Source organism: Hemiscyllium ocellatum, chromosome 3, assembly GCF_020745735.1.
Source record: "Hemiscyllium ocellatum isolate sHemOce1 chromosome 3, sHemOce1.pat.X.cur, whole genome shotgun sequence".
NCBI lineage: Eukaryota > Metazoa > Chordata > Chondrichthyes > Orectolobiformes > Hemiscylliidae > Hemiscyllium > Hemiscyllium ocellatum.
In genome coordinates, this window is record NC_083403.1 from 102,573,344 (window position 1) to 102,598,604 (window position 25,261).

Here is a 25,261-nt window from a genome sequence, read left to right on the forward strand (position 1 = left end):
GTAAGCTATGTTAACAGGTCAGGGAAGGCTATTGACCCTCATTTTAAGGCTGTTACCAATTTGCAGAATGGCCACTTAACGAGAATTTTTTTTAACAAATGACAAATGCTTAAAAAAAACCCTTAAAGTTTCCTTCCAAGTCACACACCATCTTTGCTCCATCACTGACCAAAGTAATAAATGCCAGGGATGTTCATATTCCATGACTGAAAAAAATAGAATGACCTTGGATCATTGGCACCTTGACTTTGTGTTTTCCTTTAACATTTGGTATCAATTTAAGAAAATTAATAAACTTTATTTTTCACAGAGCTTTATTACATATGATTGACAGAACAGAATCACTCTTACACACTTACCTGGTTTACCTGGCTAACTAAATCCATACTACTTGCCTTATGTACTTCTGTGCTATCAAGGTCAAATCACACTCGGTGAAATTGTTTCTCATGAATTCCTTATCACCTTTCTTAATGACTATCATCAATGAGTGACAGAGATTCAGATGCTTCGATGGGTCAGTTGTGACAGAACAGTAGCTCTCCCCGAGTCAAAAGTTGGAGGTTCAAGCTTCCTCTCCAAATACTTGAGCACAAAACACAAAGTTGGGCTTTCAGTGAAGTTTGGTGGAAGCTGCGATGTTAAATCAAGGTCTTTGCCACCTTCACAGGTGAACACAAAGATCTCATGGCTCTACTTCAAGAAGGAGCAGGGCAGTTCCAATTTCCTGAACAGTATTTATCCCTCAACCAACATCTTTAAAAATAGATAATCACTACACTCCATAAGTTGGCTGTGAAATGCAGTTGGACACTGTGGATGTAAAAGAGATATATTAATTCAACATCTTTATTTGTTTAAAGATGCTGATCTGGAATTGCATGAAAGGAGTTCAGAAAGATATTGGAATAATCCTGTCTTAAGCTGCTCCATTCCTCAGTTTCAGCTTTCTGGCCTTAGTGAAGGAACTGGAGGTTGGGGGTGGGTGGGGGAGAAAACAAGATTCCATTTAAACCTTGAGAATGCAATGAACGCATATCATTAATTTAAGAAGATTTTTAATGTAATCTCAATGAGTTATGAGATTTCACGATGGGAAACAATAACAGTTATAATCAATATTGCTCATATTGTTCAGTGTACACCACAAAAAGCTGAAAGTAGAATTACAAAGGGCAGTGTACATATACTATGATTGGGACAAAGGAATATGCTGATAATCAAGCCTCACTATTCTGTAAGTCACATTATTGGAGTAAATCTGTTGATTCAATTACCAAAATGGTCCATTGCTTTTGTTTAGTATGGACAAGGAATGTCCACTAGGTTTCTCCATTGAACTTAACATGATTGTTTTGTTATGAACAAGCAGTGCACTCTGTTAACCCCAAATGTATGATCCCAAATTAAAACTATATCCCCTTAATTCCACAGATACACAACCAAAACAAACCACATCATTGTAAAGATGATGGATTTATTAAGAAAACAATGGCAAAAAGGGAAGAAACAACTCCTGTGAGCCAGTGTTTGGAAACCAAGGATAAAATATAGAACATAGAACATAGTACAGCACGGGACAGGCCCTTTGGCTCACGATGTTGTGCCGAGATTTAGTCCTAATGTAAAATATAGTAACTTAATGCACCCCTCAACTCACCACTATCCATGTGCATGTTCAGCAGCCACTTAAAAGTACCCAATGACTCTGCTTCCACCACCACAGCTGGCAATGCATTCCATGCATTCACAACTCTCTACATAAAGAACCTACCTCTGATATCTCCTTTATACCTTCCTCCTAATACCTTCAAACTATGACTTCCCGTACCAGTCAATCCTGCCCTGGGGTAAAGTCTCTGGCTATTGACTCTATCTATTCCTCTCATTATTTTGTACACCTTGATCAGGTCTCCTCTCTTCCTCCTTCTCTCCAGAGAGAAAAGTCCAGGCTTATTCAACCTTTCTTCATATGTCAAGCCCTCCAGTCCAGGCAGCATCTTGGTAAACCTTCTTTGCTGCCTTTCCAAAGCCTCTGTATTTTTCCTATAGTAGGGTGACCAGAACTGGACACAATATTTTAAGTGTGGTCTCACCAGGGACTTGTAGAGCTGCAGCGAAAATCTCACTGTCTTAAACTCGACTCCCGTTAATGAAAGCCAAAATGCCATATGCTTTCTTGACAACCCTATCCACTTGGGTGGCAACTTTGAGGAATCTATGTACTCGCACATCCAGATCCCTCTGTTCCTCCACACTGCCAAGAATCCTGTCTTTAATCCTATATTCAGCATTCGAGTTCAACCTTCCAAAATGCATTACTTCGCATTTATCCAGTTTGAACTCCATCTGCCATTTCTCAGCCCAGCTCTGCATCCTATGTCGCGCTGCAGCCTGCAGTAGCCCTCTATACTATTGACACCTCCAATCTTTGTGTCATCTGCAATTTACTAACCCACCCCTCAACCTCCTCATCTAAGTCAGTTATAAAAACTACAAAGAGCAGAGGCCCAAGGACACAGCCCTGCAGGACCCCGCTCAACACTGTCCTCCAGGCAGAATATTTTCCATCTACAACCACTCTCTGCTTTCTCTCAGCCAGCTAATTCTGAATCCAGATTGCCAAATCTCCCTGTATCCCATACTTCCTGACTTTATGAATGAGCCTACCACGGGGAACCGTATCAAATGCCTTGCTGAAGTCCATATACACCACGACCACTACTCGACTGTCGCCGACCTGTCTTGACACCCCCTCAATGAACTCAATAAGATTTGTGAGGCATGACCTGCCCTCACAAAGCCATGCTGACTACCTTTAATCACACTATGCTTTACCAAATAGTCATAAATCCTATCCTACAGAATTTTTTCCAAATACGATTTCTTCAGATCGTTGAATATCCTGAATTATGACAGCTGTAGGTTGGTGATAGGTCCAGATCTAATTCCAATCAACTAGGATTCATTTTATTGAGAATTGTTCAAACTTCACTACTTCAGATTTATCAGGGAGAGTTTCAAAGTACCATTACTGCTATTAATCAGATTCCCAGGCACACATTCTAAGGAACAGGATTTCAGGATAAAGATCTCAGCTTTTTGAGTGTCTTTTTTTACATTGGCTGCTAAATCTACAGAATAGAATTCTAAAACTAGACAGGGTATCAAGGCAAACATTAGCATTAGCTCCAGTCCTCTCAAAACCAGTCTGTTTTAAAAATCAGTAATTATGGCAACAACGCCATCTCGGAGGTCGTTACAAGCTTTGCTTAGCAACTTAAAAGTCACCTGATTTACAGCAAAAACAAATCATAGAATCTCCAGTGTGCAAGTAGGCCATTTAGCCCCATGAAACCTCCAAAGAGCATTCCACTCAGACCTATCCCCCCTGCTCTATCCCTGTAACCTTGCTTTTTCCATGGCTAATCCACCTAGCCTGCACATCCCTGGACACTATGGGCAATTTAGCATTGCCAGTCCACCTGACCTGCACATCTTTGGACTGTGGGAGGAAACTGGAGCACCCCAAGGAAACGCACGCAGGCACAGGGAGAATGTGTAAAGTCCAATTGCCTAATGATACAGTTGAAACGGGATCCCTCGCACTTTGAGGCAGCAGTGCTAACTACTGAGCCATCATATCTCCCCTAAGAGGATGGCTGACAGCAAGAACACTTAAAAATTTTGCCTTCATTACTCAGAAATCGTATCATTTCAGTCCAGAAAATGTCCAAGTTGTTCAGTAGCAGTTTGAAGGCCTCAGAGATGCAAACTTGAATATTTGTGGTCAGCATTCATTATAGGCATTAAAACTAATGAGAAATGCATATATTGCTTATGATGCAAACATAATTGAATTTGAAATCATTGTGATTCCTATGTTTCTAAGATCAGGTATTGGGGAAAGAGGAGAATCTTCAATCAAGAGCATTTGTTTCCATGCTGTACAACTCTAAATGTGTGAAAGGTACAATCGAGAAATGAAATTCAGTTCACACAGTTACTCTGCAGTCTGTGGAGGGAGAAGGTCTTGCAGAAGGACCATATATCTGAATAGTTAATGTATTTCTGTACTTTTTGGGGATTGCATTCAGATGTGAATCATTTAGAATTGGAATAGGAAAAGAATTGTGCAATACTTTATAATCAATCTGCTCAGAGATGTTATTACATACCTGGTCTGCTGGTCAATTATATCATGGCTAATCTGTATTTTACTACATCTACTCACCTTGGTTCCATAACCTAAAATTCTTCTCCACAAGGACCCAATCTGTTTTAATATTTGCAATTGACCCCCAAACACAGCAGCTTACTGAAGAAATAGTTCCAGACTTCCTCTTCCCTTTGCGTAAAGATGTGCTTCCTGACATTACCCGTAAATGGCCTGCCTCTAATCTCAATTGAGGATTACTCCAATTGGAATTAAACCTGAACTCTGTACCGGCATTAAATAAATTTCATCCCTTTTAGATCTTGCTCCCCAAACACTTAAATACCCACAATTTTTCCCATCAAATTACAGACTTTACCCCAGGTAAATCCAGGGCTTTGTGCTCAGGGATGGATTGTACATGGTCCCTCCTAGTCTTCTCTCCCAAATGTTGTTCTTCAAATGCAAAACTGGACTATGTCAGCACAAACACATGGCAGGGACACCAAATGTAAGGTTAGTGCCAGTCTCCCAATTTGTTGGCAAACCTGCACTTCCTATCAGGAACCCCATTTAGTGAACAGGGATCAGCAGTGCTGCAGAGGTTGCTTATTGCCATTCATGGGCTGTTGACACTATGAATCATGATACTGTCCCAGCCGGATAAGATAATACGTTAATTTGACTATATGACCCTGTCTCACTTAAGGCCATGCACAAAGTACACAGTAACTAGGACAGCACCTGTCCAACTTCAGAGGCATCAGGCAAAGTCTGCATTGTTTCACATGTAATTTCAGAACATCTTTGTTTCATCAGACTTGGAAATTGAAGCTTTATTTGATAGAATTACATAATGTACAGAATGCCCACTGCTAGATGGAGAAAGAAGATGGCACCAGGCAAAGAAGCCAGGGTTTAAGTATGTTTAAGAAAGATCTTCAGGAGCAGAGATGGAGCAAGAAATTGGGATATACCAGGTCTGGTGGTGGTATCTTGCTGCTAATGGCTTTACGTGGAACAACAGAAATTAAATGTAAATTAAGCAAAACGGCACATTCAGATCATTTGGTCAAAGTATCAATGCTAGCTTTATGCTCCACATAGTCTCATTCTGTTTCTCTCTCCGAGTTGGATTACACAAGGTGCCAGAACATAGCTGCCCAATAGCTATAGGTTGTGAGGAGGCTAGAGGCTAGATTTCATCACTCAGTATGAGGAGGTCCCACCTCAGAACTGCTAGCCAGAGGTCGACAATTCTGCACAGTAGAGAAACGTAGTCCAGATCAGGACAGGGATAAAAAAATTGGGAAATATGCTGTACGTCAATCTGGTTATTTAGCACAGGCATGTCCCACCAATGGTTAAATCCTAGTGGTGGAAGGCTACCTGGCACTATTCTTCGAAGGTGTTGAGGAAAGCAGTGGCTGGGTAAGTAGTGGGGAGATTCCCACTGGATTTAACAAGCTGCCCCCACCACCAGTCTTTAAACCAACCAGCAGGGAAGTGTAAAATCCAACTCCATATGATTCTCTGGTTTAATTTCTCTAATGCAATGCTACATAGATTTTAAATAAGAGTAGGCCAATCAGTCCTTATGAATCTGTTCTTCTATTCATTGAAATGATGGTTTATCAGATTGTGGTCCTAGCAATCCCTATAAATGTACACATTTTCTTGATTGACAAGCAAGTCAATATAACTCAGCCTTCCAAATACTTACTAAAACTGCAGTGAATTCAACAATTTAATTCGGCTGAGAAAGAAAATTCTTCTCATCTCACTTTAAATAGAAGATCACTTATTTCTAACTATGCCCCCAAGGTCTGGTCTTTCCTACAAGGGACAACATCCTCTCAGCAGCCATTCTGTCACGCCTCTTCAGGTCCTTGCATGTTTCAATAAGATCACCTCTCATTCTTCTAAACTCCAATGGATACAGACTCAACCTACCACATGATATTCGTCTCAATTACTGTCTATAATAATATATTTTACTTTGTCACCACTCTGAATAAAGAAGTTTTATGCGAATTCTTTATTGAACTTATTTAAATAGATAAACAAATCATTGACAGCTGGAATTATAACAAATTACTATACAAGCTCAAAATAAAATAATCTATAGTTCCCTTCAGTTTGTAGTTTTGATTCCAAGCTTCTCCAAGGAATTTGAAAATAAAACTGCACTTATTCGATGCTGGAACTGAAATCCACGTCAAATTGTCCAGCTCTGAACTCAATGTACAAACACAGATCCATCATCGTCGAACTGTATTTTGCAGTACTGTTCAAATGATAAACAAACTGCATTTTTACACCTGTTTATGAAAACTAGAAATTGAGCAAGATAGGGTAGGATTAATTGCAGATATAGGTTCTGATGGAGTTAACTGTTGCATGATCCTGATAGTGTTTAACTGTGTCACTGTTGGGTTGGTTGTATAATGCAGGCGATTGTAGGCTCTCATTGAAACCTGGCTCCAGTGATGTCTCAGACTGGCTCCACCATTGCCATTGCTTTGGCTGAATGAGCTAATTCTAGCAAAGCTGTAAACTGCCTGAAAGATGACATCTGCAGACCCAGTCCCTGGACCTGGGAAAGACAAGACAAACATGACTGAGACAACTACAATCACAGACAAATATCACAGAGGCACAAATGATAAATATAACTGATTTATTAACAATTGCATATTATTAATTGTACATTAAATCGCTAGAACTATTAGTAACAGTTATAAAGAAATCTGGAAAAATTGGGAGTTTTAAATTGGAACAGTGAGGGCTAAAGGGAATCAAAAGGTTTTCAAAAATTAATTAAGCTTCTGAAAATGTAAATAAGGCAATGAAAAGCCAATAAGGGACAAAGAGAGAGTCAAAAATACATAAAGATTAAGGAAATCACCCCCATAATCTAATTGGATTTGACCTTTTATTGAACAATATTACCTTCTCCACTACAATTCCTATGAATACACAAATTAGGAGTAAGAGTAGGTCAATCAGCCTTGAAGCCAGATCTTCTATTCATTAAGATTAAGATTGTGGTTTTAACTCCACTTTCCTACCAATCTCTCTATACATTGACTGGTCTGTTAAATATGAATTCAACTCATTGACCCTGCTTTCACAGGTCTCTGGGGAACAGAATTACACTGCTTAATATCACAAAGGAAAGAAAATTATTTGCATCTTGTTTTATAAAGGAGAGTTAGGAGAAAGTGAGGACTGCTGGAGATCAGAGTCGAAAATATGGTGTTGGAAAAGAACAGGTCAGGCAGCATCCGAGAAGCAGGAGAATCGAATAAGAGCTCATACCTGAAATGTTGATTCTCCTGCTCCTCAGATGCTGCCTGACCTGCTGTGCTTTATAAGGGAGAGCACTTATTTTCAAAGTTTCTCTTCTCGCACTCCAAGTTCTAGGTCTCTCCCGCAAATTCCGTCTGATTTTGCAGTTTTCAGGAAGATCACCTTCCATTTTCCTGAACTCCAATGGATACAGGTAGACCCGTCAAATAAAATAATCCCCCCATCTCAGGAATCAGTTAAGTGAACTATTTGTGGTTGATCTCACTCTTTGTCTCTCTCCCCCCTTTTTCTGTGTCTCTCTCTCTACCTTCATTTTTCTCTGTCTGTCTCTCTTTTCCTCTGTCTCACTCTCTCACTCACTCCCTCCCTTTTTGTCTGTCTTTGTCACTCTCTCTCGTTCCCTTTTTCTGTCCGTCTCTCTCTTCCCCCCCATCTTTTTCTCTGTGTAACACTCTCTCCCCTTTCCCAGTCTCTCTCTCCCTCCCCCTCCCTTTTACTGTGTGCGCGCACGTGCGTGTCTCTCTCCCCTGTTTTCTGTGTTTGTCTCTCTCCCTCCCCCCCCTTTTCTGTCTGTCCCTCTCTCTCACCCTTTGTCTGTCTCCCTCCCTTTCTCTCTGTCTGTCTGTGTCTCTCCCTCTTTGCCTGTCTCTCTCTTTTCCTCTGTTTGTGTGTGCATGTCTGTCTCTCAACCTCCCTCTCCAAACCTGAACGAGGGGAACATTTTGATCACCAGTGCACTGCCCTATGTCAACAACAACACCTCAGCGACATTATACGCTGTGTGCTGAGTGCAAACGTGTTTGCTAGGAGAGTGGGTCAAGCAGGGGAAGTGGGTGGGTGGGGTGGTAGTGAGGCGATGATGCTGATGATGTATGTGGTGCTATAGGAATGACTGCCCGGATTCGTTAATCCTGTCCCTTAATATGGTGAGGATGAGCCAAATAGCCTTGAGCTGTTCCCATAGGGCAGAATGGAGGAGAATGAGGGGGTTGAATAGCCACCACCTGTTCCCACATGACAGGCTGGAGGAGGGAGCTGAATGGTCTCCAGCTGTTCCTATGTAACAGTCAGGGGGCATGAGAGGAAGGGGAGTAGCATTTTTGATAAGGGATAGTATTACTGCTGTATTTAGGGAGGATATTCCTGAGAATACATCCAGGGAAGTTATTTGGATGGAATGGAGAAATAAAAAACAAAAGATGATCACCTTATTGGGATTGTACTATAGACTCCTTAATTGTCAGCAGAAATTGAGAAACAAATTCAAAAGGAGATTTCAGTTATCTGTAAAAATAATAGGGTGGTAATGGGAGGGGATTTTAACTTTCCAAACATAACACTATGGCCGCCCCAGTCTAAGGGTTTAGAGAGGAATTTGTAACGTGCGTACAAGAACGTTTTCTGATTCAATATGTAGATGTGCCTACTAGATAAGCTGCAAAGCATGACCTACCCATGGAAAATCAGGCAGGGCAAGTGTCTGAGGTGTCAGTGGGGGATTGATGAGGGCAGAGCGTTGGATGTGATCTATATGGAGTAAGGAGTTCGGCAAGGTTAACAAAATTAGATTTCATGGAATACAGGGAGAATTATTTGGAAACACAACTGGCTCAAAGGTAGAAGACAGAGGGTGGTGGTAGAGGACTGCTTTGCAGACTGGAAGCCTGTGACCAGTAGTGTGTCACAAGAATCGGTATTGGTTCAACTGCTTTTTGTTATTTATTTAAATGATTTGGATGTGAACACAGGAGATATAGTTACTAAATTTCCAGATGACACCAGAATTAGATTTGTAGTGGACAGTGAAGAAGGTTACCTCAGAGTACAACGGGATCTTGATCAGATGGGATGAGGACTGGCAGGTGGAGTTTAATATATGTGAGGTGCTGCATTTCAGAAAAGCAAATCAGAGCAGGACTTATATACTTAATGGTAAGGTCCTGGGGAGTGTTGCTGAACAAAGAGACCATGGAATGCAGATTCATAGCTCCTTGAAATTAGAGTCACAGGTAGATAGGATAGTGAAGGCAGTGTTTGGTATGCTTTCCATGTTGTGGCTGTGGAGCACATTGGTTAGGCCACTTTTGGAATACCGTGTGCAATTCTGGTCTTCCTATCAGAAGGATGTTGTGAAACTTGAAACGGTTCAGAAAATATTTACAAAGATGTTGCCAGGGCTGGAGGATTTGAGCAAAGGGAGAATAAGCTGGGGTTGTTTTCCCTGGAGCGGAGGCGGCTGAGGGGTGACCTTTTAGAGATAAATAAAATCATGAGGGGTATAGATAAGATAAATAGACAAGATCTTTTCCCTGGGGTGGGTGAAGCCAGAACTACAGGGCATAGGTTTAGGATGAGAGGGGAAAGATATAAAAAGGACTTAAGGGGCAATATTTTCAAGCAGAGCGTGGTGCACATATGGAATGAACTGCCAGAGGAAGTGGTGGACACTGGTACAATTGCAGCATTTAAAAGGCATCTGGATAGGTATATGAATAGGCAGGGTTAAAGGGATATGGGCCAAGTACTCCCAAATGGGACTAGGTTAGGTTAGGATATCTGGTTGGCATGGACGAGTTGGACTGAAGGGTCTGTTTCCGTGCTGTACATCTTTATGACTATGAATAATCAGTGAACATTTTCTATTGCAATTATGTTCTTTCTTAAATAAGATGACCAAATCTGTACATAGTACTCCAGATGTGGCCTCACCAATGCCTGGTACAACTGTAGCAAAATATTCTTATTTAAATATTCTATTGTACTCACAACAGACAATAACATTCCATGTGCTTTTCTATTCCCTTACTGTACCTGTATTAACATGTTATATTTATATAGCAGGATATCAGATCCCTCTGTATCACTGAGGTCTGCAATCCTACACTACTTAAACAGTATGCTTCTTTTCTATTTTTTCTGACAATGAGAACAAGTTCATATTTTCTTAAATTATCCTTCATGTCAATTTTTTGGTCCACTCATAACTTAAGTATCTCTTTTGCAGATTCCTTATAATTTCAAAACGTATTTTCCTCCTATCTTTGTGTCTTCAGCAAAGTTAGCCACAATTAATTTGACTCCGTCATCTAAATCATTGATATAAATTGTAAATAGTGTAACAATGCTGCTCTTTTAACAAGGTTATGTTACCCTTGGGTTTTTTTGAAAAGGGTTGTAAAGACAGGTATGTCTGGAAATATCTACTTAAGAAAGTTTTTAAGTCTTTCTTTTAAAACACTTGCACAATGAAAAGGGAGTGGCCAGTTCTCCCAATCCAGGATTTGGTTTGGTTTGAGCAAGTGATCTGTTTGAAGCTGTTGGTCAAGCTTTAGCTGGGAAGAAAGTTCCAGATTCAGAGGTTTTCTGGCTAACTCTCTCGTGTAAGAGCTTGCATTTGATTTTACCTTTTTTTGCAAGGTGGTGTTTGTGGGAATGTTGCAAATATTTGGAATAGCATCGTTAAGTTGCGATAGAGTTGATCAGGTTTTCAGATAGATTAAGTTATTCAAAATTGGGTTCTCTTTTCGGGTTTCATTCAGTAGTCTGCAATTAAATTCTGTTTTATTTAAAACTGAGTGGTTGGGTCGGCTGCATCATTCCTGGAATATCCACTTTACACCTGCTTAAAACAACTAGAAAAGTTAGGGTCTGGGCTACCTTCTTGAAATGTTTTGAGCGGGTCTGGCCTGGTCCATAACAATCAATCAATCAATAAGGCTCCAGCTCTGATCCTAGTGACATTCCACTCATTATATCTTGCCAACAAGAAAATAGCCCATCCGTTTCCTATAAACCAACCAATTCTCTATTCTATACTAAACTTTTTACCCCCTTAAACTTTGAGCTCTATTTCTGACCACATCTTTTGTTATGACACCTTGTCAATTGCCCTCCAAAAATTTAAGTACACTATATCCATAGGTTCCTCTTTATCCACAACAAGGGTATATGAAAAAAGGCAGTACATTAGTGCCTCTAATCCATTTAAATTGGGAGAATCAAATTGGCAGAGGTAGCCACACAAAAAAAAAATTCATAGAATATATTAGGGATAATTTTCTAGAACAATACACCAAAGAATTGCAGATATTGGAATCAGAAACAAAACAGAAATTGCTGGAAGAACTCCAGTTCTGAAAAAGGGTCTCCGAATCAGAAACATTAACTCTGCTTTTCTCTCCACATGATGGAATTTAATATAAAGTTTAAGTGAGATATTTGGGTCAGAAACACCTGTGCTAAACCTAAATAAGGATAATTACAGAGGGATGAGGGCCAAGTTGGCTGGAGTGGACTGGGAAAGGAATTTAGCAGTAAAGACAGTTGAGGAACAATGGCAGACTAAAGAAAATAATTCATAATTCACAGCAAAAATATATCACAGTGATGAAAAGTGAGGTGCTGGAAAAGCACAGCAGGTCAGACAGCACGTGAGGAGCAGGATGAAGGGCTTACATCTGAAAAGTCGACTTTCCTGCTCCTCGGATGCTGCCGGACCTGCTCCACTTGCCCAGCACCAAGTTTTTAGACTCTGATCTCCAGCATCTGCAGTCCTCACTTTCTCCTATATCTCAGTGAGGAAGAAAGACTCCAGGAAGGGGATAAACTGACAACAGTTAATCAAGGAAGTTAGGGATAGTATGAAATTGAAAGAAACCTGTACACTGTGGCAATGATTATTGATAAACTAGATGATTACAAATGTTTAAAAAGCCAAAAGGAAACACAAAAATTGACAACAATAAACTAACAGGATAAACTAGCAAGTAATATAAAAATGGACAGTTAGAGCTTCTTGAAATATATAAAAATGAAGGAAGTAGCAAAAATGAGCATAAAGAATGAGGCTGGGGAAATAACAAAGGGGAACCAGGAAATGGCAGAGGAATTGAATAAATACTTTGCACTAGTTTTCACAGTAATGTAACCTAATAGCGTTCCAAAATACTAAATAATCAAAGAGCAAAAGGCTAATCCTGAGAAAAGGTACTAGGAAGTTAATGGCACCAATGGCTGATAAATCCGCTTGAGCAAATGAGTTGTATCCAAGGATATGAATGGAAGTGGCTACTCAGTTAGTGGGCACACTGGTAGTAATCTCCCAAGAATTCTTAGATTCCGAATGCATTTGCAGGTGACACAAAATACAAGGTGAGTGGTGAGGATGACACATAGTGTCTGCGGGTAATAGGAGGGCAGAAGGATTGTTGACTTTTATTTCAAAGGGAATGGTGTATAAAAATAGGGAAGTCTTGCTAAACCAAAACAAGGCACTAGTCAGACCACACTTGGCAAACTGTGAACAGTTTTTGTCCCCTTACTGGCATTGAAGGCAGTCCAGAGAAGGTTTACGAAGCTAATTTCTAGTATGGAGGGATTTTCTCTTGAGGAGAGATGGTATGACATTAGCGTTTAGGAAAATGAGAAAAGATCTTATTGAGCATGTAAGATTCTTAGGTGTAGATCCAGAGAGATTGTTTCCCCTTCTCGTACAGTCTAGGACTAGAGGGCATAATTGCAGAATTAAGCCCATTTAAGATAGAGAGGATAAAGGGCAGTGAATCTGTGAAATTTGATACTGCAGAGGACTGTTGAGGCTGGATCTTTAAGTAAATCCAAAGTTGAGATAGACCAGCTTTAAGTCAGTAAAGGCATCAAGGTTTATGAGGAAAGGCAGGGAAGTGGAGGTGAAGATTATGAGATCATCCATGATCATATTGAATGGCAGAACAGACTCAATGGACCACTTCTGCTCTTTTGTATTATAGTCTTCAAAGAACTCTAAATATTAGTCAGCCACAATTTCCTTTTCACAAAGCCATGTTGATTCAGTTTGATGGCATTGATATTTTCTCATTACACTACTATAATCTCCTTAATGAAGTCCAGCATTTTTACTGAGATATTAAACAAAGTGACCTGTAGTTTAGCTTTCTGCAGATATGGTCATGTGAATTTAGAGGGGTAGGCTATTCAGCCCCTTGAGCCCCCAATGCCATTCAATAAGATCATGGGTGATTTGATTACTCTACATTCGCTCCTATCAAGAAAAACGTCTCACTCCCTTCCTTATCTATCGCTGACTTTAATAGATTCAAAGATTCTACTCTTACTACCAGTCCAGAAATAGTGTTCCAAAGACTCAGGACCCTGCCGTCTTCCTTTCTTGAATAGAAAAATTACATTCACTATTTTCTAACCTCAAGTGACCTTTTCAGAATCTAGGGAATTTTGGAAAATTAAATCCTATGTATCATTATCTCGATATCTACTACCCAAGTTAGGTTTATTACTTCTATCATTTTCTCCCCATCTTTTTTGTCCTACATTACCATGGTGGATAGGCTTTGAGAAGTCAGAAAGTGAGGTACTCACTACAGCAACCCTAGCATCTGTATTCTATGACCAATCCAGTTCAACCTCTGGCGTATGAAAACTTCTAGATGTTGATTATGGGGATTCAGTGATGGTAATGTCATTTAATCTCAATGGGTATTGATTAGATTCTCTCTTGTTGGAGAACATCATTGCCCATCACTTGGGTGACACAAATTTTACTTGCCACTTATCAGTCCAAGCATGCATATTGTCCAGGACTTGCTGCATTTGGACATGGACTGCTTCAGTGTCGGAGGAGCCATGAATGGTGTCAAATAATGTGCAATCATCAGTGAACATCTCCATCTCTGATCTCGTGATACAGGGAAAGTAATTGATGAAGATGAATGGCCCTAGGACACTACCCTGAGGATTGCCTGCAGTGATGTTCTGGACCCGAGATGACTGACCTCCAACAACCACAACTATCTCCATTTATTCCAGGTATGATTCCAACCAGCTCATTAAACACCTCAGACTTATGAAGTTTAATCCTTTAGAAATTAACCCTGTGATTTATTTACTTTTATTTAAGTGCTTTATGAACTAACATTGTTATTTTTAGTGACTGGAGTACTTTTCTCCTCTACCCATTTTAGTCTTTATGACCTGAGCAGCATATGACCTCTTTATTCTTCTACCCATTTTAGTCTTTATGACCTGAGCAGCATATGACCTCTTTATTCTTCTAACCAAATGCACCAGCTTACACTTATCCATTTTGAAATACATTTACCAATTAAATATTTATTTATATCTTCCTGGCGTGTAACAGTATTTTTTTGCATTGATTCCACCTGTGTTGTCAGCATACTTAGAAATTCCAAATCACCAATATTACAGTAAATGATTATAAATTGCAAACAATAGTCCTAATGAACATCGATGCCTACTTTAACATGTCAACATAATCATTAACTTACTTGATCCCACAGGTATTCAACATCCAAAGCGAGCTGCAGCCTGATTTTGTTATCATCACTAATGCCACTATTTGTTCCCATGCTGCTTGCAGCTGCAGATTTCCGTGCTTGTTTCAGTCGCTTGAGACTCTCCTCCATCTTTTTAACAGAGCTAAGAACATCAGAAACTGTTTCGTAATACCTGGAAAGAGGAAAGCCATGTCCAGGTTTATTGTAGTGACACCATCCATTTGAGGATATTAACATCTAAAGAAAATCCAAACATCCTGTCTTAACCAACAGAACTACGCCATTATATTTCACTATTTTATATAAAACACAAACTTTACTGTTTACAGGACAAAGTAATCAAAACCAACATGATTAAATTAACACTATTGCTTATACCTAGATAGATTGGGTCCTTCGTTCCTCAAGAATTATACTATAATCTTGCAATATCTAAAAGATATTTACTTCTTTAGGGAACACCATGACATGCCACATTCACCAGATATTATCATTAATTCTTTTCAGTTCCAGCTATTCATAGGGATTAAGTTTTAATTTACCAATTAGAGTCATGGATGCCTCCTCTGTACCTTATTCTAATTACTTTTCCAATGCTTACAAGGTAATCTGCTGGTTGCTTTGCCTGTCACAAGACTCCATGATAATGAATACAAATTCTTCCACTGGTTTCAAACTAGGCAATCTTCCAGCTTCTCTTCCCACTCAAAATTCAAATAGAGATAAACCTCATTTGCAATCCACTCAGTGGATAAAGGAGTTCATTTTCTTTGATCCTGTTTGCAGTACAGACCTAGCTAATAATTTACTTTGGCTAACTTAGCTATCAGCACTTTTAAACTGTAATTTTGAGCTTGGATGGGTCTGCATACATTTAGATAACATAACACAGTACAGCACTGTACAGGCCCTTCAGCCCATGATGTTGTGCCAATCTTTTATCCTATCCTGAGATCAAACTAACCTACATACCCTTCATTTTAGTGTCATCCACATGCTTATCCAAGAGTCACTTAAATGTCCCTAACGTATCTGACTCTACTACCACTGCTGACAATGTATTCCACACACCCACCAATCTCGGTGTAAAGAACCTACTTCTGACACTCCCACTAAACCATACTCCAATCACCTTAAAATTATGCTCCCTCATGACAGCCATTTCCTCCCTGGAGAAAAAGTCTCTGGCTATCCACTGTATCTATGCCCCTCAACAGCTTGTACACCTTCATCAAGTCACCTCTCATCCTTCTTCGCTCCAATGAGAAAAGCCCGAGCTCCCTCAACCTTTCTTCATAAGACATGCCCTCCCCAGTCCAGGCAGCATCCTGGTAAATTTCCTCCGCACCCTTTCTAAAGCACCACATCCTTCCTATAATGAGGTGACCATTATACACAATATTCCCTGGTGGTCTAACCAGGGCTTTATAGAGCTATAGCATAACCTCGCAACTCAAACTCAATCCCCCTGCTAATGAAAGCCAACACATCACTTGGACAGCAACCCTGAGGGATCTATGGAATCCTGCTTTTAACCTTGTAATCTGCATTTAAATTCCACCTTCCAAAGGTGAATCACTTCATACTTTTCCAGGTTGATCTGCCACTTATCAGCCCAGCTCTGCATCTGGTCAATATCTCATTGCAACCTACGACAGCCCACCACACTATCCACAACTCCACCAAACATTGTGTCATCGACAAACTTACTAAGTCACCCTTCCACTTCCTCATCCAAGTCATTTATAAAAATCACGAAGAGCAGAGGTTTCAGAACAGATCCCTGTGGAACACCACTGATCACCGAGCTCCAGGCTGAATACTTCTCATTTACTACCACTCTGTTTTCTATCGGCCAGCCAATTCTGTATCCAGACAGCCAGATTTTCCTCTATCCCATGCCTCCTTACTTTCTGAATGAGCCTACCATGGGGAACCTTATTAAACACCTTGCTAAAATCCATATACATCACATCCATTCCTGTACCTTCACTAATGTGTTTATCATATCCTCAAAGAATTCAATAAGGCTTGTGAGGCATGACCTACCCCTCAGAAAGCCATGCTGACTATCTCTAATCAAGCAATGCTTTTCCAAATAATCATAAATTCTGTCTCTTAGAATCCTCTCCAATAACTTGTCCACCATGATGTAAGATTGACTTGTCTAGAATTCCCAGGGTTATCACTATTCCCTTTCTTGAACAAAGGAATACCATTTGCCACCTCCAATCATCTGAAACTACTCCAGTGGACAATGAGGATGCAAAGATCATCACTTCCTGTAGTAACTTTGGGTATATCCCATCTGGCCCAGGGGACTTATCTAGCCTCATGTTTTTCAGCATTTCCACCACATCTTAACATCAACCTTTTCGAGTGAATCAGCTTGTTTCATGCTGTCCTCACAAACAACGAGGTCCCTCTTACTAGTGAATACTGAAGCAAAGTTTTCATTAAGGACCTCCTCTACCTCCTCCAACTCCAGACACAAATTCCCTCTACTATCCCAGATCGCACCTACCCTCACTCTGGCTATCCTCTTGTTCCTCACATTAGTGTAGACAGCCTTGGGGTCTTCTTTAATCCTACCCACCAAGGCTTTTTCATGCCCCTTTCTAACTCTATGTCCATTCTTTAGTTCCTACCCGGCTACCTTGTAACTCTCTAAAGCGCTGTCTGATCCTTGCTTCCTCAACCTTAAGTAAGATTCCTTCTTCCTCTTGACTACATGTTCCACATCTCTTGTCATCCAACTTTCCTTCACTCCACCCTACCCTCAGTGGATCAAATCTATTGAGCATTTGCAGCAAGTGTTCCCTAAACAACTTCCACATTTCTGTTGTGCATTTCCCAAAGAATATCTGCTCCTATTTTACGCTTCATAGTTACCGCTAATAACATTATAAGTCACTCTCCTCCAATTAAATACTTTCGCATACCATCTGCTTTTATTCCTCTCCATGACTACAGTAAAGGTCAGAGACTTGTGATCACTATCACCGAAATGCTCTCCCACCAAGAGATCTGGTACCTGACTTGGTTCGTTTCCAAGCACCAAATTCAATATTGCCTCCCCTGTAGTCGGCCCAACTACATATTGAGTCAGGAATCCCTCCTGGACATACCTGACAAAATCTATTTCATCTAAACTTGTTTGCACTAAGGAGGTTCTAAACAATATTAGAAAAGTTGAAGTCACCTATGACAACAACCCTGTTACTTCTGCACATTTTCAAAATTTGCCTCATAATCTTCTCCTCTGTGTCTCTGTTGCTATTGGGGGCTCTATAGAAAATTCCCAGTGAAGTGACAGCTCCTTTCCAGTTTCTGACTTCCACCCATAATGACTCTGTGGAGAAACCCTTCTCAATGACCTCCCTTTCTGCAGCTGAAATACAACACCTGATTAGCAATGCCACTTACCCACCTCTTATCTCCTTCCCTATTCCTTTTGAAACATCTGAACACAGACTATCCAACACCCATCCCTGTGATATCCAAGTCTCCGTAATGGCCACAACATCGTAGTACCATGAATTGATCCACATTCTAAGGTCATCAACCTTATTCCTGACATTTCTTGCATTAAAATAGACATACTTCGATCGATCACACAGACTGCAACTTTGCCCTACCAACTGTCCATCCTTCCTCACAGACACTCTGTCTGTTCACCAGTTACACCATCCTCAGAACCACAGCTTCCATTCCTATTCCCTTGCTAACCAGTTTCAATCAGCACTGAAATTTCAAATTCCAGATTCAGTTTTTGTTTTCTTGAAACTAGTGAAGGTCAATTTTATTTTCTATTAGGGCTTTTTCAGTTATAGGCTGCCTCAAAAAATGTTAATTTTGAAATCACAGATTCTATCACAATACAGCCTTAACCTTTTAAGTGTAATAGACTCTAAGTTTACTTTAATTCTGTTTATCCCATTTTACACTGTTAACATTTTAACTCCTGGAAGTTGTATTCTACAACACATGGCATATGAACTAGATATTTGCACTACTAGACTCTCTGAGAAAGTGAGGACTGCAGATGCTGGAGATCAGAGCTGAAAATGTGTTGCTGGAAAAGCACAGCAGGTCAGGCAGCATTCAAGGAGCAGGAGAATTGACGTTTCGGGCATGAGCCCTTCCTGAAGAAGGGCTCATGCCCAAAACATCGATTCTCCTGCTCCTTGGATTTTGCCTGACCTGCTGCGCTTTTCCAGCAACACATTTTCAGCACTACCAGACTCTGTGCCCACAAAATGCTGTACTGTGAAATTACATTGAACGATCATGATTTTGGAAACCAGATACCCAGAGTTAAATTCCAGACTTTAAGCACTGCTTGGTGTGGTGGAGTGATGAAAATCAGGGATTCAAGAATTTGCACACAGGTCTCAAAGGGCAAAACACTAGACAGAAATAGAAAGAGACTAAATTATGAAAATGATTACAATTGAAAATTGAGGCATTGTTGTTCTGGACAAAGAGATGTCAGCTGGCTCAGGGATGTTGGGTGAATTTGGCTTTGTGTTAGTTATGATACAAATAAAATGATAATGATTGTTGCTGATAGATTAACATTGACCCTTATGCAGCATCTAATTACATTTCTGAGATATTTCTCACAAATCAACAACCATTGGTAGTTGTCAATATAGGAAATGTAGCCATTTTACATAGTAAATGTTTACAAACAGCAATGAAAAGAAAGAACACATAAGTGAGGTACTATTGCTTGAGGAAACAATATTGGCTGCAGCATCCACAAAATTTATGTTCTTTGTCAAGTAATGGTGTGGGATTTTCCAATATCCAATAAAGTCACCAAAGTTGTATGACAGTATCAGCTTCAGAACTATGTTAGTAGTTCATGGAATGAAAGAATCAACAAAGATAAGCTTTTCCACACAGAAAACAGCAGTGATAATTCAACTGTTCCTTGAAATTAAAGTGGCAAGGAGGAACCGTTATAAAGAAATTAAAAACAACATGTGAATTAACCAAGAAACAGTATAATCTATTCCCTGGGAGAGAGAGATAACAAATGCTTGATAAGCTGCTGCCTATGGCAACTGGGCATTTAAGAACTCCTGCAAAAGTTAGGCTCTGAAGTAAAATGGTTAATTGCAGCAAAAGCTATATTTTAAATAGATCGCTAACTTCAAATGTAACAAGGAACAGGAGAGCTACTTTTGACAAGAAGGCAAGTTACAAACTTGAAGTTTCCAAAAACGTAATCAATGTTTGGAATGAAAGAATCTATTGAATAATTAATAATATCATACTACAAACTAGTCCATACTACAAAGAGAAAAAAATATATGGACACCAGAACAATTCAATAGCAGAATTTCCAAGAACAACACTGCATAAGGATCGAGCCCTGGACATTTCCACAGACGGACACGGTTTGTGGAATTCTGCAACACTAATCGAGTTGAGTTGTGAAGCTTAACTTGCTCACTGGAGGGGTCTTCTTTTGGTTGCAACTTGCAATATATTTTAAATTATTGTTTCAGTACTTGCTTATTTGTGAGATTTCTTTTTAAGTAACCAAATTAAAAGGTAACTTGTTGTGGGTAAATCACCACACTGGATTAACACAAAACATCTCATGAAAAAGACTATACTTGCAAAAATGCAGCACACTCTCTCAACACTGCACCTTGCAACATCAGTTAAATGCAATATAAATAACAATATGTGAGAGAATAATTATTATGAACTACATAAGATTCCTCATGATTGCTTTATATCAGGAAATAATTACCTTTCACTGCAAATTCTGAGAGCACCTGACAGCCACTCCTCTATCCTGTTTTCATTCACAACACTTTTATATTCAGTTTGAAGCTGGTGCAGGGGTTTCAAAGCATTTTCAACATATAAGGAAGCCTTGATAGGGACCTCCTGAAGTAAACAAAATAAAAGAAAGCTTTAAAAAAAAATCGGCATTATTGGTTGCGACAAATCCATAGTAGAACAGACATGATTTTATCCCTCATCAGTCCTACCAAATAAGGAAGTCAGACAAGTTCAGATAAAATGTGCACAGCAAGCTCTCATTAGCAGCAAGGCAATAATCAGATAATCTGTCCCTTACTGATCTGCTTGATGGGCAAATATTGACCAGGACACTGGATGAACTCCGCTTACTCTTCTTCACCTTACATCCCCTCCAAGATCACAGATGGGAACTCAATTTATCGTGCCTTCTGAAAGATAGTGCCAGCAACAATGCAGCACAGTGCTACTGCATTGCCAGCTTAGATTGTGTGCTCAAATTTCTGGAGGATGTGAATTTAAAACCTTCTGACTCAGGGGCAACAGCTGACACCTAAACAGTAGAACACAAGCTCCAGATACTACCTATAGGTAGCCTGTCCACTGTCACACATTCTGATACAGATCCATGTCTCACTACTCTTAACTTCTGTGATTGAATCAAATTCATTTTCATTCCTATTCTGTACTCCTAGCCTTATGGCCCAATCTCCTTTGCAACACGATCAGAAACCACTGATAACCAATTCCACAAAACCTTTTGTCTACTCACAAGACAATGTGTCTGCCTTGATATGATTTTTACATTTCTCTATGCATTTCAATACTCCCTCCTTCTTCCTTGATGCTTATCGTGTTCAAACTATTCAGGTTCTCTGGCATTTTATTCCCATTACTTTCTTTTTTTAGAAAACTATGTTAGCATCACATTGGTTCTTCTGCAATCCTACCTCAATAAAATGCTAAAAATACCATGCTGTAAGAGCAATTTCTTGCAGTGAATTAGCTGGCAGCATTTTGGTATATTTTGTGTTAATAATTAGCTGCTGGAAAATCAAAGAATCGCACAGCACACAAGTCATCCATCCCATTGACTCTCTGCTGGAATTATTCCATGCATAAATTATATTCAGTTTTTGCTGTATACTTTTGTATGGCAGGTAACAGAAGCAGAGGAGGGATGATGATGAAATAATTACTATACCTACCTTGTTCGTCCTTCGATACAGCCTGGGCACTTCAGAAGCATTTTTAAGATAATTGAAACAGGCTTCACTGAGTTCCTCAATAATTCTATCACTTAATGCAGGCAGCTTGCTTACCACTGAAGTCTGAGAATCTGCAAGTGCTTCTGTTGGGGGAAAACAGAAAAAGTAAACAAAGTGCATATTAAAAGTACAATGATTAGCCATGACCTGTTAACTAATTAATCTGATCCTCATTTTCCTCTAAATAATATCATTGGTTCACAATGCATTGAAACTTGATGCGATACCCTTTCAAACTGTGTATTAACCAGTCAGGCTGAGTTTCCTTGTATTGGTATTCAAAGTGGGAGGAGTGGTAAAGGATTAAGGAAGTGGCTAGTTATACAAAAGTGGGAATAGGATTGTCCTCTTCTGTTCAGGATGACTCCAGAATTGACACACCACCTAGGATGGCACTTTAGTGCAGCACTGGGAACATGTTGCATTGTCACAGGTGCCATTTTTCCTGGTCCAATCTTCCCAGATTCACTGTTTCAGCTGAATATTAAACTGCACTATTTAAACTGGAACAGGAAGTGGTCATAGCCAACATTCTTAAATTGCTCATTCATCTCAATGTTCTCAAAGAAATCTGGCTGTGCACAAAATGACTACCGTGTTTACATGCTGAAGCCGCGCTTTCTACAACTGAGTGCTTCATTGGCTCTGCAATATCCATGAATCCAAACAAATAAATTTAAAACTGGCTTTTTTTAAAAGATATTTTTCATCAACCTGTTCATGAATGCTGTTACACACCTCCAGAGCAGATGGGATTTGAACCTGATCCTCCTGGCTCAGAAGTATAGACAATACCAATGCACCACAAAAGGCCCGTTAACTGATTTTACTTTATATTTAAAAGCATACTTGATCTTCAATTAACACAGAAAAGTAATATATAATCTTATACAGCTGGACATCAATCTGCCATTGCAATTTTTCTGCTGTTTATAACCAAGCCTCCCAAAAGGATGACAGATTCCTCAACATTCAGCAAGAGATGAGGCTGACCCTTACGCACAAAAATCACCAAGCCCATACCCAACCCCAGCCAAGATAGACCGAGAAATTTCCACACAGATAACTTTCCTTGCTGGAAAACCATCAATGTACTATTGCATAAAACAACTCTAACCCACAAATATTTCTCACAAAAAAATCACAATCATTTTATCACATCTTACCTGAAATGAGGGAGAAATTTGCAAACCCGATGTTCTCCAGCCTTGGTTTAATTATCTCCAAAAGACCTGGAAGCTGTAAAGAAGGAGATTTAAAGATTATTGGAAACAACCAGTTTGGCAACTGCTGAAGAGATAGAATCCTGCACTACAATTTCCCAGCAACCATTCCAGAGCAAAGATTTGAATGTCATTTTACTATGCCAGTCATTGCAAGTGTACATTCATCAATAAAACCAGACACAGCAACGCTGGCCAAGAGGGAAAACTGAGGCCTATGACACTAGGGAAACTAGGTACTTTTAATCTGTGAAATAACTGGAGTAGGTTTGATTGTAGATCATAAGTATCCTTGATTACATACGGGATGCAGTCTCCTTAGCTCGCAAAGGCAAAAAGACAAAGAGAAGGTGGTGGGGTCAAGTTTAGGGCTCATTCCTAACTGCTCTGATAAGGTGAATGTATCATTTTCAGCAAGTAGCTCAAAATCAATACAATTCCCATGAACTGGGAAAACGGAGATTGTCCGGAAGCCAACTTTTGATGAGAGGGGATAATGCAGACCGGAGCATTCTAACTTTTCACCTGTAATGAACAACCTGTAAGGAAGAGATACACACACAACAATCAATTCCAATATTGAAAACACAGTTTCCAGATTTGTTCCCAAGATTGAAATACATACTCCTGTATTAATCTAAGCTTAAAAACAAAGAAATCGACTCAAACCTGTTCCTGGATTTTATCCAAGTCTGAAACAAGGTACACAAGTTGGTTAACAGAAAGAGATGGTACAACTTTAACATCGGAAGCCAACCCATTTCCTTGGTCTTCATTACTTTCACTTGGAGAGGTCACCATATTGTTGTTGGCAGCTGCAAGTTTGATCCCATCCTGAGCAAGGTCTTTGCTTGGTGATGCAATTTTCAACTGCAGAAAGGAACAAAACAAAGCATCAAATGTAGATACAGCCACTGTTTTAGTGCCAAAGGTATTGTCAGTTTGCAGGGATATTTTGATTAATGCTATAATACAAAAAGAAGACCACTCAGCCTATTGGGCTGGTGGCAGCTCTTTGAAAGAGCAATCCAATTAGTCCTATTCTGTCTGCTTTTGCCCAAAGCAAACCAAATGTTATCATTTCAAGTTAAGCCTACTCCACTATTGAAACGTAATACTGAATCTGCTCCACTACATTTTCAGGCCATGCATTCTAGACTCCTGAATGAAATCTCCCTTTAGCTTTCTCTGTTCTAAGGAGATCAATTCTAGTTTCTCAAACACAACATAATGGATGGGGGATTTCCTTTCAGACCAAAAGCTACAGTCTTTTCAGCTTTAATACTTTATTTAAAACATTTGCACAGATTAAGTGCTCTGCAACTTGCAGAAACAGATACAATACTTTATTAAGGGTGACGTGATTCGCTCTGGTGCAGCTCAGATAATTAGAGTGCTGGAACACAGACATCATATTCACATTATGGATTCTTTAAGGCTGCGTCTCAGGTAATCTCTTGGAAGAATTTTACTAAAAGATATAATCCCAGGCTAAAATGGAGGATAACTGATTTTTAAAAATTGTTTGTTCTTCAGAGCTTTTCCCATAAGGTCAGTACTTGCTGCCCATCCCTTGTTGCAGCAGAGCTGGTGCTTCCTTAAACTGAAGTCCATGGGGTTGCAGGTGCACAGAAGGTGTCATGGTGCTGTGGGAGGGGGGCTCAATTTTGGTCCCAACAACAGTGAAGGTACAGTCATATATTTCCACGTCAGGATGGTGAGACCTGGAAAATAACTTGCAGCAAGTGGTGTTGCCACATATCTATTGGCTTTGACATTCTTGATGGTAGAGGTCATAGGTTTGGAAGATGCTGTCGATGGAGCCATGAAGTGTTGCCACAATGCATCTTGTAGACAGTGCATACTGAATCCACTGTGCATTAAAAGGTGGAGGGAGTGAACATTTGAGGTGGTGCCAATCAAGTTGGCTGCTATGCCTTGGATATTGTTAAGCTTTCGTGTTGGAGCTGAATTCAACCAGGCAAATGGAAAATATAACATCACATCCCTGCATTACAGATGGTGAGCAGGTTTTGGGGAGAGAGGTGGTGACATTCTTACTGCAGAACACCCAGCCTCTGAACTGGTGCTGTAGCCTTAATATATATTTATAGAGGCAGAGATGTACAGCATTGAAATAGACCCTTCAGTCCACCCATCCATGCTGACCAGCTGCAATAATGAGAATGGCAGTTTAACAAAGTTTAG

The 25,261-nt window shown here is 39.8% G+C and overlaps 1 protein-coding gene across 1 annotated transcript in view; it reads right to left on the reverse strand.

The window, feature by feature from the left end:
* Positions 1-6,179: 6,179 nt before the first annotated feature.
* Positions 6,180-25,261, reverse strand: part of cog2 (component of oligomeric golgi complex 2) — a 77,151-nt gene continuing 58,069 nt past the window's right edge. The window contains exons 13-18 of the mRNA XM_060821392.1: positions 23,723-23,923; positions 22,997-23,069; positions 21,771-21,913; positions 20,549-20,688; positions 14,770-14,950; positions 6,180-6,752 (exon numbers count right to left, since the gene is read on the reverse strand). Of these exons, the coding sequence (XP_060677375.1) occupies positions 6,651-6,752; positions 14,770-14,950; positions 20,549-20,688; positions 21,771-21,913; positions 22,997-23,069; positions 23,723-23,923 (840 nt within the window). The 3' untranslated portion in view covers positions 6,180-6,650. The remainder of the gene's footprint in view (positions 6,753-14,769; positions 14,951-20,548; positions 20,689-21,770; positions 21,914-22,996; positions 23,070-23,722; positions 23,924-25,261) is intronic.